This window comes from Rhinatrema bivittatum, chromosome 5 (assembly GCF_901001135.1).
Source record: "Rhinatrema bivittatum chromosome 5, aRhiBiv1.1, whole genome shotgun sequence".
In the NCBI taxonomy this organism is placed as follows: Eukaryota; Metazoa; Chordata; class Amphibia; order Gymnophiona; family Rhinatrematidae; genus Rhinatrema; species Rhinatrema bivittatum.
In genome coordinates, this window is record NC_042619.1 from 29,955,285 (window position 1) to 29,972,409 (window position 17,125).

At 45.2% G+C, this 17,125-nt stretch overlaps 2 protein-coding genes across 4 annotated transcripts in view; one reads left to right on the forward strand and one right to left on the reverse strand.

The window, feature by feature from the left end:
* The window catches only part of RSF1 (remodeling and spacing factor 1), a 293,731-nt gene extending 292,827 nt beyond the window's left edge, over nucleotides 1-904 (reverse strand). Inside the window, exon 1 of one of the 3 annotated variants that reach the window (XM_029602188.1) lies at nucleotides 554-904. In XM_029602188.1, coding sequence (XP_029458048.1) covers nucleotides 554-713 — 160 coding nt within the window. In that variant the 5' untranslated portion in view covers nucleotides 714-904. The remainder of the gene's footprint in view (nucleotides 1-553) is intronic. The other 2 variants (XM_029602187.1, XM_029602189.1) reach the window with 2 other exon arrangements.
* Nucleotides 905-1,162: 258 nt separating this feature from the next.
* The window catches only part of AAMDC (adipogenesis associated Mth938 domain containing), a 44,085-nt gene continuing 28,122 nt past the window's right edge, over nucleotides 1,163-17,125 (forward strand). The window contains exon 1 of the mRNA XM_029602191.1: nucleotides 1,163-1,312. The gene's annotated coding sequence lies outside the window, so the exon portion shown is untranslated. The remainder of the gene's footprint in view (nucleotides 1,313-17,125) is intronic.

A 17,125-nucleotide genomic window follows, 5' to 3' on the forward strand; every position in this document is an offset into this window, starting at 1 on the left:
ATCCAGATGGCTGGCAGCCCGGGCTCCGCTGCCCCTCTCCCCGGGTACCGGGTGCGGACAGGAGCAGGAAGTCTTCCCGGGAGGCTGCGAGCATGCGCCCTGCGCCGCCCCGCGCGCGCTCACTGTGTGGCAGGAGCCCCCAGAGCAAGGCAAGAATGAGAGAGAGAGAGAGAAAAACAAGCAGCGGCCCCCGGAGGCGACAGGGGCCCGCTGAACGGCCATAAACGGCCCGGAGAGGGGGAAAAGCAGTCAGTGCCCGGGTGAAAAGGGGCCACCCTAATAAACACAGAGAGAGGAGCTGCGCCAGGGAGGGGGGTACAAAGCCACCATCCCCTTTCCTTTCGAGCCGGCCCAAAGGCACAACCCCATGCAGATCCCCGTACTCTGCACGGTCAGGGCCGAGCAGGGAGCTTTCCCTCCTTCCTTCGCCCCTCCGGAGGCCGCCGCCGCCGCCGCCTCCGTGCACAGTTCGCAGAGAGAGAAGATAGCTATTCTATCCTCCATCACACAACCGCAGGCCCGACACCCGTTTCCCTCCCTCCCCCCAGCTCACCTGCGCTGTCCTCCTGCAGCACTCTCTCCAGCTCCGGGAAGGTGAGCTCGGGCAAGTCCAGCAGCGCCCCGTAGCGCTCCAGGAACGAGCAGACCACGGCGAAATCCGGCCAGGAACCGGGGCACTGAGCTGCCGCTGCTGCTGCCGAAGCAACCGCCATCTTGGACTGGAGGAGGAGGGGAAAGCGGAGGGAGGGGGCGCTCGAGAGCCGCTTCGGGCTCTTCGGAGGACTCCGCCGATATCCCACAATGCAACCCGGGGACGGGAGACCGGACGGGCGACGCTCCGTCTCCCGCCCCGCCCCTCTCTATCGCCCGAGCTGCCGCGCTTGTAACAAGGGGGAAAGATAACAAAAGGGACTAGGAGGAGGAGGGGCCTGATGGTAGGGGGTGGTAGTGACGCATCACGAAAATGGGCGGGCCGGGAAAAGTTGTAGAAATGCAATATTCGTTGTCACCGTACTGCGAAGTGAAATGTAGTGAATGCAACTGTTGCGCGTCCTCGTTTTGTAGCGCTGCCTGTTGACATGTGTACGACGCACAGTGAAAGATTGTAAATAAAAGTAAACACGCTGCGTGTGTTTAGAGCGCTGCTGTGACCGGTGATGGGCTCAGGGGGGCGGAGTCTGCCTGGGTTGTTTATCTTATTCACGTTGCTGTGGTTTAGCTCGGGAGATACTGGATAATTTTGCCATTCGCACTTCCGGTTTAGTGAAGGAATGGGGCAGATTTGAAGTGTGGCAGAACTTTTTTTTTTTGCGTGAGTATAAAATGAGTTGTGGGGTTCTGGGAATCGTTACTTTAAGTTTTCGAAGGGCAAAAATAGTGTGGCCTGAGGGCTTATGTCGCTGACAGGACTGTGTTTTAAGGGTGGGGGTTTGGCACTTTATTTAGGTTGCAATGTATATCTAATTTTATCTTGTGCAGTCTCTGAAATTGTTGTAACTAAATGGGTCTTGACATTCCTTGCTCATTGGAAAAAGTCCAGAGGTCTCTTTAATACAACCTAGGAAAATCGGATAGCTGTCTGCTAGCATATAACAAGGGGTTTATAGTGGGGAAGACAATTGGTGGTTGTTCACTTCTAAGGAAAGGACAGAAATAATGGGCTGAAATTGCAGAAGGGGAGATTTAGGAACCTTTCTAATTCTTAAAGGCACTTGAGCAGAGGAACCAATTACTGAAGTGTGAGTTGTGGAATCTCCAGCACTGGAGCTTTTTAAGAGTAGATTAGACAAATTTATGGGAGAAAACATGGTTACAATAATTCCTGCCTGGAGGTAAGAGAATACATTTCACGGCCTCTTGAAGTCCCTGTTAATCTCTGCACCCGTTTACTGGCTTTCCAACACCACCTACTCCTGAACCAAAAAAAAAAAATTGTGCACAATATTTTTAATTCCGAACACACTCTATTTGTCAAAATTGCACTATAATTACTGATTTGAGAGAGCTTTTTATACTGTAGTTTAAATTCATTCTATGTCTCAAAGTTGCAGAATTTAAGTTTTTTGATGCAGAATTCTCCCAGGAATAGCATATAACAACTAAGGTGTCTGATTTTCGGATTTTACTTTAGTGATCCACAGAGCTCAAGGGACTTGCTAAACTGTATGCAATGCCGACTTCTTGCTGCTGCCATGGTTGTTGCCACAGATACCAGCAGTTGAAAGAAAGAAGCGCTATCAGCAGTTAAGGGCTCCTCTTGGATTCTGCAGATTGTCAGATTTAAAATCACCAAAACTCAGATGCCCTTACCATAAAGCAGTAGAATGCTCGTTTTGCTTCCCTCTCCCCCCCAACTTCCATCTCATTCCTATCGGGTTATATCCCCCACTATACTCTTTCTCCTCCCAGCTAACCAGTTCCCCATTTCCCTCCAACCATCCTGCCAGCCTATCCGTCTCCAGTAAGCCCACTCCTTCCCATCTTCCTCCATGCTTCCATTCTCTCCTGGCACCACCCTCAGAACAACTGATACCTTCTGGCACTGCACAGCTGCTAGTGAATTTGAGCCCTGCAATGTGCACAGATAGTTGAGACACTGCAGCTCAAACTCATTGGGAGTTGCACAGTGCCAGAAGACATCAGCTGTTCCAGGGGCATTTCCAGGAGGGCCTAAAAGTGATAGAAGAAGGTAGAAAGGGATTGACAGATTGTTGGGGGTTAGAACGTGAGAAGTAGCCAAATGGTTAGAGCAGCAGGTTACAACCCAGGGAAACTAGGGTCAAATCTCACTATTGCTTCTTTGCCTCGTGCAAAATTAGATTATAAATCCTGTGGGGATAGGGAAATACCTATAGTACCTGAATGTGGTGCACTTTGAAGTGCCAAAAAGAGGAATATTAAAAAAAAAAAAAAGTGAATCATGTCAAGACAACAAACCGGCAACCGATCCAAGATGGATAGCAACAAACACAAGGAATTGAATCGGTATAAAATGGACTTTATGGAATCTTGCATGACTCTGGCCAAGTTTCGCTCATCGAGCTGCCTCAGGGGCTTGAGAGCCACTAGAGTTGGCTCAGATTAACATGGATCTCTCATATCATACTTTAGAGAAACATCAGCAAAAACTAACACAAAACCATTTTGTGTTGAGCAGCGAGTAGTTTTTTTGTAAGTACTGAATCGCCATTGCATTTACAGCGGTGTTGTTAAAAGTGGCTGGTTCAAAAAGAGATTCCATTGGTAAAAACAGATTCAACAGTTTGTATAGTTAGTTTTTGCTGATGTTTCTCTAAAGTATGATATGAGAGATCCATGTTAATCAGAGCCAACTCTAGTGGCTCTCAAGCCCCTGAGGCAGCTCACTGAGCGAAACTCGGCCAGAGTCGGGCAAGATTCAATAAAGTCCATTTTATACCGATTCAACTCCTCGTGTTTGTTGCTATCATGTGTCAAGACTCCAGCACCTCATTCTGTGCTGCTTTTAATAAATTCCATGGTGTGCAAAGGAATACAATGCCCCCAGCAGTAACTTTGCACATGCATTATCATACATATCTTATTGAATAACAAAATTCGTTTGGCAAAACTCATATTTTCTTCTCTGCAGCAGGAAATGCCCAGTTGCCTTCTTTGGTATAGATATTTGCATAGGGCAGTGTTTCATAACCTTCTGGAGCTACACCTGATCTTTCAGGTTTTCACGATATGTGTAATGAATACGCATGAGAGATTTCTATACACTAGGTCTCAATGTATGCAAATTTATCTAATGCGTATTCATTGTGGCAATCCTGAAAACCCGTCTGGGTAGGTATGCCTTCAGGAGAGGATTGAGAAACACTGGCGGAATATAAGCACTTAAAATAAATAAACTAATGGCAAAGCAGTTTTAAAAATCCCTGCTGACATCACAATGTGCTCTGACTTCTCTGAGATTATAACTGAACTGAATAGTTTCATTGTAGGAACTAAGGTTAAAAAAAAAACCCAGCAATTTTTAACTTTAGGGTACATCAGGAGTCTTTACTATCTGTGGCAGAAATTTTGAATGAAATTGGATGAATGGTTCAAAAGTTATTAAGGGAGACAGGCAGGAATGAGTGTATAAAAACAGTTTTCTTGTAGAAATCCAAGCTATAAATTTATTTTTTTTTAAGTTTTATAGCTCACTTATAGCTATCCAGTCGGGTCTTTTTTAAGGGTAGATAGGATTGCAGCAATGTGTTGCTGAGAAATTTAGGTTAGTGGGGTATTTTTAAATGTTACCAATCTGAAAAACTGTTTCTAGAAGGGAAATCTTATTCTCCTAACTCAAGGTGGTTTGTTATGTAGCCCGATGCCTGTTTCCTGCAGAGTAGGTTCCAAGCAGGTCCTCGGGTATCTCACATTGAAGAGGATTCCCTGCTGCTATTAGGGAGAGAGCAGTGATGTCCACATGTTTGAACCCATTCTGAGAGCAGGGCTGGGCTGATGGCACCTAATGAGCAGGTAGCACAAAGTGGAAGCACCTTGGACCAGTATAAGAGGGCTTAAAACCATCTTGAAGGTCAGCATTCTAAATGGTTCCACTTAGAATTCAATGTTTTTATCGGGTTTGCTCCCATGAAATAGCGTAGCTATTCATATGGTATTTATTTTAATATATATTTTTGGATTGCTGCTTAAGTACAGGTTTCTGTTCAGCCAAAGCTCTCCTAATTATCTCAGAAGGAAGAGCTGCTAAAATTGTACAGCACTTATGAAGAGTTATAAATGGAAAAGACAATGTATTAATGGTGGAATTAAATTTGTCCTTTCCCACCCTGAGGTTTCTTACAGTATAAAAGTCGGAGTCTCAAGATTAATTAGAACGCTGCTTAAGTTTAATTAGCTTACAAGCCGGAGAGCTGCATTTTATTAACCTCATCATTCAGGGGTTAATTTTCAAAGCTGTTTACGTGCATAAAACCAGGTTTTATGCACATGAATGGCCTTTTAGACATAACCCTGGGTGGGGAGGGGGAATTGTGCATAAAATTCTGAATAAAAGCGATTTTTGTGCGTATTTTTACATGCACGATGGAGCTGGAGTGGGAACACGATTTACATGCATACTTTCTATTTTCAAAACTATGCGTATGAATAACCGTTTCTTTCACCTGTTCCCAAGCAGGTGTAACTTTTTTTTGTACATGTATGTCGGCACTGGTTCTGTGCACAGCAGATTTATGCAGGCTGTTTGAAAATTTCTGTCCCTGAGGGGGAAGACTTATGCTCAAACAAAAGGTGACTTTTTGTCCAACCAGATGGAACTGCTCATCTGTCTGTGGGTTGTGAGCTCACCCCTCTCAGCAGTGATTTTGTGCTGATGCCAGAAGCATTGTTTTTCTGCAGCAGCCAAGCAGTGATATCTGTCCTACTTTGTTATCCTCAATAAAATCTTTATATCCTGAAACTTGGGCCTCAGGTACACATAAAAGACCACAATATCTCCTTTTACTTCAATTTGTGTTTCATAAAGTTGAATTCATACATGAGCACCATTAATAATCATGAAATCTAAAGCCCTACTCAGACCTTCTTAACCTTCAGCAATTTCCAAATTGTAAAATAATCCATGGCTAGTGAAATTCCTTTATTTCCTAGCGTATAGCAGATGGACTCAGGACCAATGGGTATAGTGTACTCCTGTTAGCAGTTGGAGACGGATCAGATTTCAATCTGACGTCAGCCCCTAGTACATATACCCCTGCAGGAAGTGCAGCTCCTCAGTATTTTCCGTCTCCAAAGCAGTTAGGGACTATCTGCACGCTCTCAGAGCATTTAGGACAAGAATCAAGGAGAAACCCAAGTTTAAGAAGAAAAGAATTTACTGAAGAAGAGCCCCGCTCTCCTGCGGTGATACCCTCAGGTCCCTCCCCCAGTTGAGATTCCTGAGGTGATTTCCGTGGTCCCTCGGAGGTGAGAACCTCGGTCCGGTGGCCGATTCGCGGCAGGGACCTAGCTCCTGAATCCTCGGGCGCGGCGTAGAGGCAGCCTCGGTCCGGCGGCCGAATCGCAGCAAGGACTTAGCCCCCGATCTTGGCCGCGGCTGAGAGGCAGCGGGTGCACCCCTCGAGCGCGGCGGTGAAGGTAGTTGCCCTCTCCCCCCGCAGCCGGAGACCGCCCGGGGCGAAACCGGGAAGCACCGAAGACAAGGTAAGGTATAAATCTTCTACTTGAACCGGTCTCCGAGGATCGAGGAGGAGCACAGGTCGTCGATCGGAACCAGTGTCACCGGGTTGATCCTCCCTAGCAGGGCTAGGCCCCGGCTGTTTCTAGGGTCTGCCCACGTGGAGACCCTCTGAGGAGGTCGCCATATTGCCTGCATGCTCGCCGTCGCCATCTTGGCCTCGTTCACCGCACCGCCCGCCGTCCGAGCCAAGCGCACAAATGGAGCTAAGCGCACAAATTTACATGTGCGCATAAGCTTAGGCGCACACAAACTTACGCGCATAAGTCGCGCGCACAAAACAAGGCGCATATCTACGGCCGGGCGCACATCTGCGCGCACATCCCTGAAGCACCAAGAGCTTATGCGTCCATAGCCATGGCACCTCCAGAAACAGGAATAAAAGCTCAAGGCCTCTGCCCAGCATGCCAACTCAGAGCCGCTCAGAGCGAGGAAGCCGACGCCCTATGAGCACATGGTGAGGAGGCCCTGAGAGACCAGGTCAGGGCCAGTCCCACCTAGGGCCCAGTGCTAGCTCCTCAGTGGGCACCCCAGACCTAGCAGGCCCCAAGGAGTACACCCCACAGTCTGGGACTCCAGAGAACCGGCATCCCTCAACCTAGACCCAGAATCGAGCTCTTGGGTGGAGTTGCTCAAGGGGATTCATGCCTTGGTTAAAATGCAGCCGGAACCCGGGGCGTAACAGCCACATGCAACACCGGAGGACCCTCATGCCCCAGGACCCTTGAGGCCTAGGCACAAGTTTACACTGCCCAGAAGTCCCACCTATGGGGACACGGACCTCTCCGACGAAGAATTCGAGCTCCTGGAATGGGGGAATCCCCCCGGGGACAGAGCCACCAAACATGAGACGCTCCTTCACGAAGGATGAGCTCCCGGAACTGATATCCCGATGCCTAAAGGAGTTCGCTATCCCAGGCCAGAGCACCTCGGGGGAACCTAAAAACCCCCTGCGGGAGGGCCTTCGCCAGACGTCACGCCACTTTCCTCTCCCACAGGCGGCGCAACAGCTAATTGACCTAGAGGGGAATGCTCCGGAATCCTCATGCAAAGTGGGTCGAGCCTTGTCTGCCTTGTACCCCCTGGACCCAGCAACCAAGGGTTGCCATAGCCTGCACGATCGCTATGCGCACTGCCATCCCAGTGGAGGGAGTAGCAGCGCTCAGGATACACATGACCGGCGCCTGGAAGCCATACTCAAACACTCATTCAAAGTTGCAGCCCTGGCCTACAGTTTGCAGCCTGCTGCACCGTGGTGACACGTGCCTGCTTATCACAAGATAGGAATAACACCCTGGGAGAAGACAATGAATCAGCACTATCTTCTCTTACGGGCACGGCTTCCGATCTAGTGCACACAGCGGCCAGAGGAGTCTCGTCCACAGAGGCAGCCAGCTCTGGCTTTGAATCTGATCGGCTAATGCCTCCCCCAAAATGAGCTTCATGAAGACACCCTTCAAAGGATCCCTCCTGTTCGGCAGCGAACTAGAGAAACTGGCCAACAAATGGGGCAACTCCCCATTACCGCACATGCCAGAAGACAAGACAAAGGGAAACCAGCGTCCCTTCCCCATGTCCACCAGGGGCAGAAGTTCACAGCGCTTCAACCCTCACAAGAGCAACTATCAAGCGTCCTGCCCTACGGGCAGGAACCAGTCTTTCCGGAACAAGCACACCAAGAGGGGAACCAGCTCGGGTACAGGCCCCGGCCACACCCCATAACGGGAATCAGCCGACTCATCCAGGCCCGATTCTTCACGAGGACCCAGCTCAATTCTCTCTTACAGTCTGACCATTGAGAGGGCCCGACTGAGAGAGAACGGATTCTTGGGGGCAGTAATAGTTACTATCCTCAGAGCACGCAAGTTATCCACATCTCCAAAGTACACAACGATCTGGAGAGTTTTTGAGGTCTGGCGCGAAGACTACAACATCAAGCCACGCCCCTCTAAAGTTCTTGTGATTCTGGAATTCTTACAGAATGGACTACAGAAGGGCCTGTCCCTCACCTCCATCAAGGTACAGGTGGCAGCATTGTCATGCTACGGCTCCAGGAGCGAGGGCGAAAGCATAGCCTCGCACCCAGATGTATCACGCTTCCTGAAAGGAGTCAAACACATTCGGCCACCCCTGAAGTGGCCAGTACCTCTGTGGAACCTCAACCATGTCTTGGAGTTCATAGCGGAACCCGCCTTCAGACTCCTCCGAGGCCTGTTCCTCCATCTGTTTCCTTAAAGATGGTGTTCTTGCTGGCCGTGTGCTCGGCCCGCCGCACCTCGGAACTACAAACCCAAAGTGGTCTCACACTTCCACCTTAACCAAACCATCTCTCTTCCAACGATGGACGGTTTGAAGAATTCGGAAGAACCCCGTAGTCTACGCTACCTCGCCATAGGCAGACTCCTATCCAGATACCTGGAACGGTTGGAACCAATACGAAAGACAGACCACCGTTTCGTCCTCCACAGCTGAAAGAGACAAGGGGAAACGTCCTCGCGGGCAACCATTGGCCGCTGGATCAAGGAAGTCATCAAGGCAACCTACGTAGAAGCAGGAAAGCCACCACCTCTACAGGTCAAGGTCCATTCTACCAGAGCCCAGGCGGTGTCCTGGGCAGAAACTAGAATACTGTCACCTGCCGAGAACCGCAGGGCGACAACGTGGTCCTCCATCCATGCCTCCTCCAGATTCTACCGTCTGGATGTACAGACTCAGGAGGACACGACATTTGCAAGGGCAATCCTAAGTGGGCCACGGGCAGCCTCCCACCCGGTTCGGGAATAGTTTTTATACATCCCTTTGGTCCTGAGTCCATCTGCTACACGCTAGGAAATGGAGAAATTACTTACCTGATAATTTCGTTTTCCTTAGTGTAGAGATGGACTCAGCATCCCACCCTTGGCTGCCGTTATGTATGGTTTTCAATGAAATACGGGTAAGCCATGTTTTAACTTACATAGAGCATCCACCCTGCCGGGTGTCGACGCTTTCCGGTTGAGCACACTGGCGGTCTCCAGCTATAGTCAACCAACCAGTTCAAGTTAATCAAGTTTTAACGTTCTAACTAAAATTATCTAAGTTAACCATATTAAGTTAATCAATCAGTCAGTCACACATATATCCACAATGCTTTTCAAGGAAGAATACTGAGGAGCTGCACTTCCTGCAGGGGTATATGTACTAGGGGCTGATGTCAGATTGAAATCTGATCCGTCTCCAACTGCTAACAGGAGTACAATATACCCATTGGTCCTGAGTCCATCTGTCTACACTAAGGAAAACGAAATTATCAGGTAAGTAATTTCTCCAATTCCCCACTTCCTCTCTCCAGTGTAGGTCTCTGAAGTGGCAGAGGTGAAGAGCAGCCAATCCAGACTGACTCATGCAAAACTGTTATGTGGTTCTTTCTTGACCTACTGATTATTTCATTTTATTGCTACAATGTTCACCACCTGTTACTTGACTGGAATATTTTTTGCTTCTTTTTTTTTTTCTGGGTCGGATTGAATGTCCTTATATGGAAGGAACTTTGTCAAGTGTCTGAGACTCAAACTATGAGTCTTTGATGTGATCAGGTGTTTGGAGTCTCTCTTCCTTTCATGTTAACCTCCTACTGTGCCTGAGGCCTTAAGTTACTACACCATGCCACTTCCTCTCTTGAGAGTCCAATTAATCCAAAAGCAATCATGCTGTTTGTTTCTACATCTCTGTAATGCCAGTCCAGACATTGTGCTACTGTATGTCTTCTGCCTGTATTCCCTGCAGGTCTTAGATCGAGTGTTCGTTGACTAATGCTATCTTCTGCTCGGGTTCCTACAAGTCTTCATTCTCTTTTATGCAGAGGGCTACATAGGCTATAGCCCCACTGTGGTGCTTCCCATTTGCTGCAGCGAGTAAAAAAATGTATCTTCCAAGGAGTAATAGGAAGCAGACCTCCAGGTTAATTTAGGTTCTGGCTTGCTTGGGTACATAAGTATATAAGATTTGTCATACTGGGTTAGACCAAAGGGCCATCAAGCCCAGTATCCTGTTTCCAACAGTGCTCAATCCAGGTCACAGGTACCTGGCAGGATCCCAAGGGGTAGAGAGATTCCAAGCTGCTTATCTCAGGGATAAGCACTGAATTTCTGCAACTGCACCTTTAATAATGATTTATGGACGTTTCCACCATGAACTTGTCCAAACCTTTTTTAAATGCAGCTACACTAATAGCTTTCACCACATCCTCTGGCAAAGAATTTCATAACTTACTTATTCATTGAGTAAAAACATATTTTCTCTTAGTTTTAAATGTATCACCTAGTAACTTCATTGTGTGTCCCCTTGTCTTTTTGTATTGTTTGACAGAGTAAACAACCGATTCACGTTTACCCATTCCACTCAACTCATTATTTTATAGACTTCTATTATATGTCCCCTCAGCCATCTCTTCTCCAGGCTGAAGAGTCCTAACCCCTTTAGCATTTCATTATAGGGGACTCATTCCAATCTCTCTATCATTTTGGTTGCCATTCTCTGTTCCTTTTCTAATTCTGCTATATCTTTTTAAGATGAGGTAACCCGAATAACATACAATACTCAAGATGATGTTGCACCATGAAGAGATACAGAGGCATTATGATATTCCCTGTTTTATTTTTCATGTCTTTCCTAATAATTCTTAGCATTCTATTTGCTTTCTTGGCTGCTGCTGCACTCTGAGCAGAAGATTTCAATGAATTATCAATGTTATACCTAGATCCTTTTCCTGAATGGTGGCTCTTAATGTGGAACCTTGCATTGTGTAGCTATAATTTGGGTTCACTCTTTTCTAAATGCATCACTTTGCACTTGTTAAATTTAATTTCCCATTTGCATGCCCAGTCTCCCAATTGTGCAAGGTCCTTTTGCAATTTCTCACAGTCCTCTTGTGATTTAACAGCTTTGAATAATTTTGTGTTATCAGCAAATCTGATCACTTCATTCATTGTTCCCATTTCCAGGTTGTTTGTAAATATATTAAAAAGCAGTGATCCCAGAACAGATCTCTGGGGCACGCTACTTTTCACCTTTTTTCCTTTGGGAAAATTTACCATTTAGCCCTACTCTCTGTTTTCTATCTTTTTTTGCCTTTTAACCAGTTTTAAAAATAGCTCTCAAGTCAAGTAGGCTCTTGCATTTTCTTAGCGTAACAAGTCTTCCTGAATTTTGAGTAGGGGTCCCCATGTAATATTTTGTTCCCAAGAAAATTAGATGTATCATGTTGGGTCAGACCAGTGATCCATTGAGCTTACTCTCAGAAATAAGAGGTAGGGATCCCCTTCTCTAGCTGGTTAATAATTGTTCAAGAACTGTCCACCAGGAACTTGTCCAAACCTGTTTTATTAGTCTTGATAACATCCTTCAGCAACAAATTTCATAGCTTAATTGTGCACTGACTGAAAAATATTTTTTAAAATCTATCAGTTTCATATATTGTCCTGTCCCACACGCATGATCCTATAAAGCTCTTTCACATCTCCTGTTATCTCTTCTCTATCCTGAAGAGCCCTGACCTGTTTAACGTTTCTCCATAAGGAAGCAGTTCCATACTCTTTATCAGTTTTGTTGCCCTTCTCTGTGCCTCCTCTACTTGTGCTATATCTTTTTTTTTTTAGATCGAAGAACCAGCATTACACACAATATTCATGGTGTGGTTACACCTCGGATCTATACAGAAGCAGCATGATATTCTTAGTTTTATTCTCTGTTCTTTTTAATGACTGACTGCTAGTTTTTGTCATTGCTTTGATATCATTATAAATTAGTTGTCAGTCTGTTAATTCTTTGGTATTTGTTCTGAGATACTAATATAGGCACATGATCAACAAGGACACACGTTCACCAGTAGCACCTTTAAAATGTATTCTAAATCTATTGCTATGCTGATACTATATCCATGCAAATCTGGTGACACCTTTTGAAAATGACAAGGTTACATAAATGAGAGCTCAATGCTAGAGTAGTTTTAGAGAGGGTTAAATTTTGATCGTTACACAATGACAAGAATTATCTGGGTAACATGTTAATTCCAGGGCAGGATATCTTCAAAAGCAACTCTATATCAATAATAATATAATCATGCAGTGTCTAACGATATTGTGAACAGTCTCAGCTTGCGTTTGTGAACATAAAATCACCAATATTTATCCTAACTTATGCACACAAAAATATTCCTGTATTGTAGACTTTAAAAGGACCAAAATATAAGCTTATCTGAAATAGAAGGGGTTCTATATGTTCATACCGTCTGTAGGCAGCAGGTGTTGCTCTAGTTAAGCATAAATAGATAAAAAGCTTGAGAAAAGTCAAGTTACCTTTACTTCTTTGCTGCTAAATAGTAAATACAGCCACAGCTGGCTAAGGGTTTTTCAGATAGTAAATGTCCACAGTGGAGAGGCACATTATAAATGTACTAGCTGACACTTACAAAACATTTGTGAGCCAATTGTCCAACCCCAGCACTTAACTTCTCAGGCTGATTGCACTACTGTCTCGTTTCCCCTGTCCTGCTGCTCTGGCCCTCCAGACCTCATGGAGCAATTCAGCTGTCCTAACCATTTTGTTTCATCTGCCAGCCTATGCAGGCCACTACCCTGCACTGCTCCGACCCGTGTCATCAATACAAACCTATTATACAAAACCAAAACTACTGAACATATAGCATTCATAATGTGAAATAACACCAAACGGCGAACTGTTCTCTGTCTTCTCCAGGCTCATCACTCCCCCACTGTCTTGTTCCTTGCATGTTACCTGGGAGGGGAGAGTCATCAGGGTAGAGCCTGTGTTTCTGCCTATACGTAAAAGCAGCCGTGCTGATGATGCCCTTCTGGGCTTGACACCCGGGGCAGCCGTCCTTCTCATTACCCGCCCCCCACCGGTCCTGGCTGTTTTGGGGGAGATATGCTGTCAGCTGAGTGCCATTCAGAAGCCTTGCAGCCATATTCTGGATAAGTTGGCATTTGAGTATGTTGGGTTTTTTTCTTAGGAATTTCATTATATAAGACATTGCAATAATCTATACATGAACTGACAACACATATACCAGAGTAGTGAACTTATTTCTCACAAAAAGGGTCTCTTAGTTGAAGCAGAAATTTTAATAGTAAGAAAGTGCTTCTCATAATCCCTTTAATCTATTTCATGGTGCGTTCTGAATCCAGAGGTGTCCTCTTTAAAGGGCAAGGTCACTCCACCAGTTTTGGGAGTAAGAAGTAAGTGCTCAAAGCGTTTACTTCTACACTTTTTGATCCATAGGATTTCAGACTTTTCTGCATTTAATTTTAATTAAATTCTAATCAGTTGGCAATGGCTTCTAAACATTTAATCCATGTTCTTTGGCTGATGTGTGAGTTATTTTACTGTAGTATAGTTTCTATAGAACATCTGTAAGCCACCTTGATTGTTTTCAGGGAAATGTTACAAATAAACAGTTTCTTGTTGAGGGCCTAGAGGTCATCTGCATAAAAGTGGAACAGAATTTCAAATTTCTGAATTAGCTTGGTAAGAGATCGAAGACATATATTGAAAAGTATCTGTGAGGAGTATGGAGCTCAAATCCCCTCAGTTACCTCTTCTCCAAGCTGAAAAGCCCTAACCAGGTTAGCTTTTCTTTAGAAGGGAGCTGTTCCATCCCTTTTTTTTATCACTTCTGTTGCCCTTCTCTGTACCTTTTCTCGTTCTGTATCTTTCTTTGAGGTAGTGTGACAATTGTGCTGAATTATGAACTGGAGTTGGTATATCTAATGCTACATTCTGAAAACATTGCCTAAATACAAGAATTTCAATTGGAAACCTTCACAAGGAGCAAAAACAAACAAACAAAAAAAACCTGCTAAAGCAGAATAGCTGACCTAGCAGAACCATCTGCCCACATGATATGTGCAAAAGGCCTTCAGTGTTACATGTCCCTACAAAGTGTCTTGGCAGAATTTCAAATGGGTTTGTTTTGTACTCACCTTGCCAGAAATGAACCTCATTCCTAAACCAGGGTATGCTAGAAATGAGCTTAATCTCTCAAATTTACTTTTAATGTTCTTCTTAATACCTGCATTGTGCCAGTTCATAGGATGCACCTGGTGGGTTTTAATCGGGCCAATGGCACCCACTACAACTGGAACTATTTCTGTATCTTTCTGCCACTCTTTTTTTGGTTTCTAGTTGCATCCCAAAGATCAGGGATGAGGATCAGGAGTTTGCAGCATTGCTAACTTTAGTGCACGGTTCATGATTATTGTGCTTGTCTGACAGTATTCGCAGTATCCTAATATTTCACAGTTTTGCAGACTGCGCCTCTTTATCCATTTTCATAGTTTCGGTCTTTTCAGTTTTCTTTCCTGCCCCATAGCAAATGGCATCATGCGTGGCTTGCTCACGCATGCTCTCTCTGTTCTCTGTGCCCTCTGCTTTCCTCCGCTTTTATGTCATCACTGTTGGAACCTGGAATTGGTGGCCAGCTGTCACCGTTTTTCAAGGTTGAATTTTTAGCAAATGAGGCACTGGAAAAACTATATGACATAGTGAGGGCAAAGGTAGCGCCGGCGCCATTTTGAAGATTGGCAATACGGCCCGCGTGCAGGAGGTTGCTCCCGGACCCCCGCTGGACTTTTGGCAAGTCTTGTGGGGGTCAGGAGGCCCCCCCAAGATGGCCAAAAGTCCCTGGGGGGTCCAGCGGGGGTCCGGGAGCGATCTCCTGCACGCGTGACGTCGGGAGCCAGGAACCAAAATGGCGCCGGCGCTACCTTTGCCCTGTCACATGATAAGGGCAAAGGGCCACCAGCGCCATTTCTCTTAACGCAGCCGTGGCCAGAGAGAGCTGGAGATCGCGCCAGGACCCCCCCCACTGGACCCCAGGTAATTTAAAACATTTTGGGGGGGTTCGGGAGGGTGGGGGATTTGTTTTAAAGGTTTGGGGTGGGTTTTAGGGTTTTTTTGGTGTACCGGTTTTCCCGCCCTCCCCGATTTACGATTTTTAACGATTTAAAAAAAAAACAAAACACGTGACGATCAGATTTCCTTCCCCCCCCCAGCCAAAATCGATCGTTAAGACGATCGATCACACGATTCACACCCCTAATATGCATAACCTTATATACCCTTCATACTGACCAATCAAAGCATATTTAGAGTGTTTCTAGATAAGTGCAGTTCATATGATTTGAGAATGTATTAGACCAATCAGCTAATGAGTCTGGGGTGTTGGCTGGCTGCATTCCAGCACATAGTCAAAATCCTCTGCATTCCTTGTCTAACACAGGAATATAGCACAAAGGGGTGTCAGAAAGACAATGCATACCTACAGGGGGTTTTGGTGGGGGGGGCGGAAGGGGCTCCCCTAGGGCTCGGCACGTGCAAGGTGCGCAAGTGTGCACCCCCTTGCTTGCACCGACCCTGGATTTTATTACATGCATGCGGCAGCACGCGCATGTTATAAAATCGGGCATAGATTTGTGCGCACAAATCAACGCCCGCGCATAGATACTTAAATCTGGCCCTTAATGTTTCAGGTGTTTAGATAATTTTTTGAAATGGGGATAGAAAGGTGTCCCATCTGTTTTGCAGTGCCTCTGAGTCCCATGATGCATTGCACAGCACTACATATGTCATGTAGCGTTATAGAAATGTTTAGTAGTACTTAATTTGAACATAAAGCACACAGAAATCATTGGGTGCACGGATTGGTTCATTGTAATAATTGATACTGAAAATGTTGAAATCTTGGAAACTGCTGATTGTGGCTGCCTGCTGGGAAAGAATATAATCTGCAAAACTGACAAATTTCTAACAAGAAAAATTAATTAATGCAGCAGGTGTGTTGCAAAAACTTGTGTGAATGGTCCATGTAAAAAACTACTGTTGATTATCTATTAGTATCAGATCAGTGTTTTCCTACAGTGACTGATGCTTCTATAGGTACTATTTCTATTTCAGATCATGCTCCAGTGACAGTAACATTGCAATGTGGCATCCCTTATCGTCCTTATCGTCCCCCATACTAAATATAAATCAGGACGCGTTTGCGTCCTGATTTATATTTAGATAAAATATTTCACAAATATTTACAAGACTGCTGGAAAGAATATTTTATTAATTTTTATTTATTTATTTATTTATTTATTTAAAAGTTTTTATATACTGCACTAGGGGTAGTAGTCTATCCATCTTAGCGGTTTACATATTAAAAACATACATAATGTTAAAAGACATACAGTAAAATACATACTTTACAGTTACTTCACAACTGGTTATCAGTAGTGTCAAGCATTATAAGAAGCAGAGGTGGGATGTTCATTCAGATATGTTGTAAGCACAAGTGAATAAGTACGTTTTTAATGCTTTTTTGAACTTATTTAGAACTTAATGATATCCATGAGGTCTCCCCCGCAACATTGTGGGATGCGGGAAAAACAGTTATGAAGGGAGCTATTATCGCATATGTAGCGAAGCGTAACAAAAGATGCAATGCAGAAATATTGAGGTTAACGACTGTCCTAAAGACAGCGCAGATGCAACACATGTTGGACATGACTACTGATGCCAAAGCTCATGTAGATAGAATTAGCGAAAACCTTAATACTTTATTACACCAGAGAGCTTCTAAATCGCTCCGGTACTATTGGTATCAGTTATATAAACATGGTAATCGAACTAGTCGTCTAATGTCGCACCTTATCCACCCTCGACGAAATCGTACAACTGTAGTTGGTATTCGAGATAGCCAGGGGTTGTATCAGACTACAGCTGCAAAAATTGCTACCAGATTCATTGAATACTATGCTGCCTTGTATGGTCATAAACCTATGAACTTGGAAGTGGCAGAAAACCTTTTTCGAGATATCACTTGGCCTCAAATCTCTAGAGAACAGGTGTTGGCATTGAATACTCTCATAT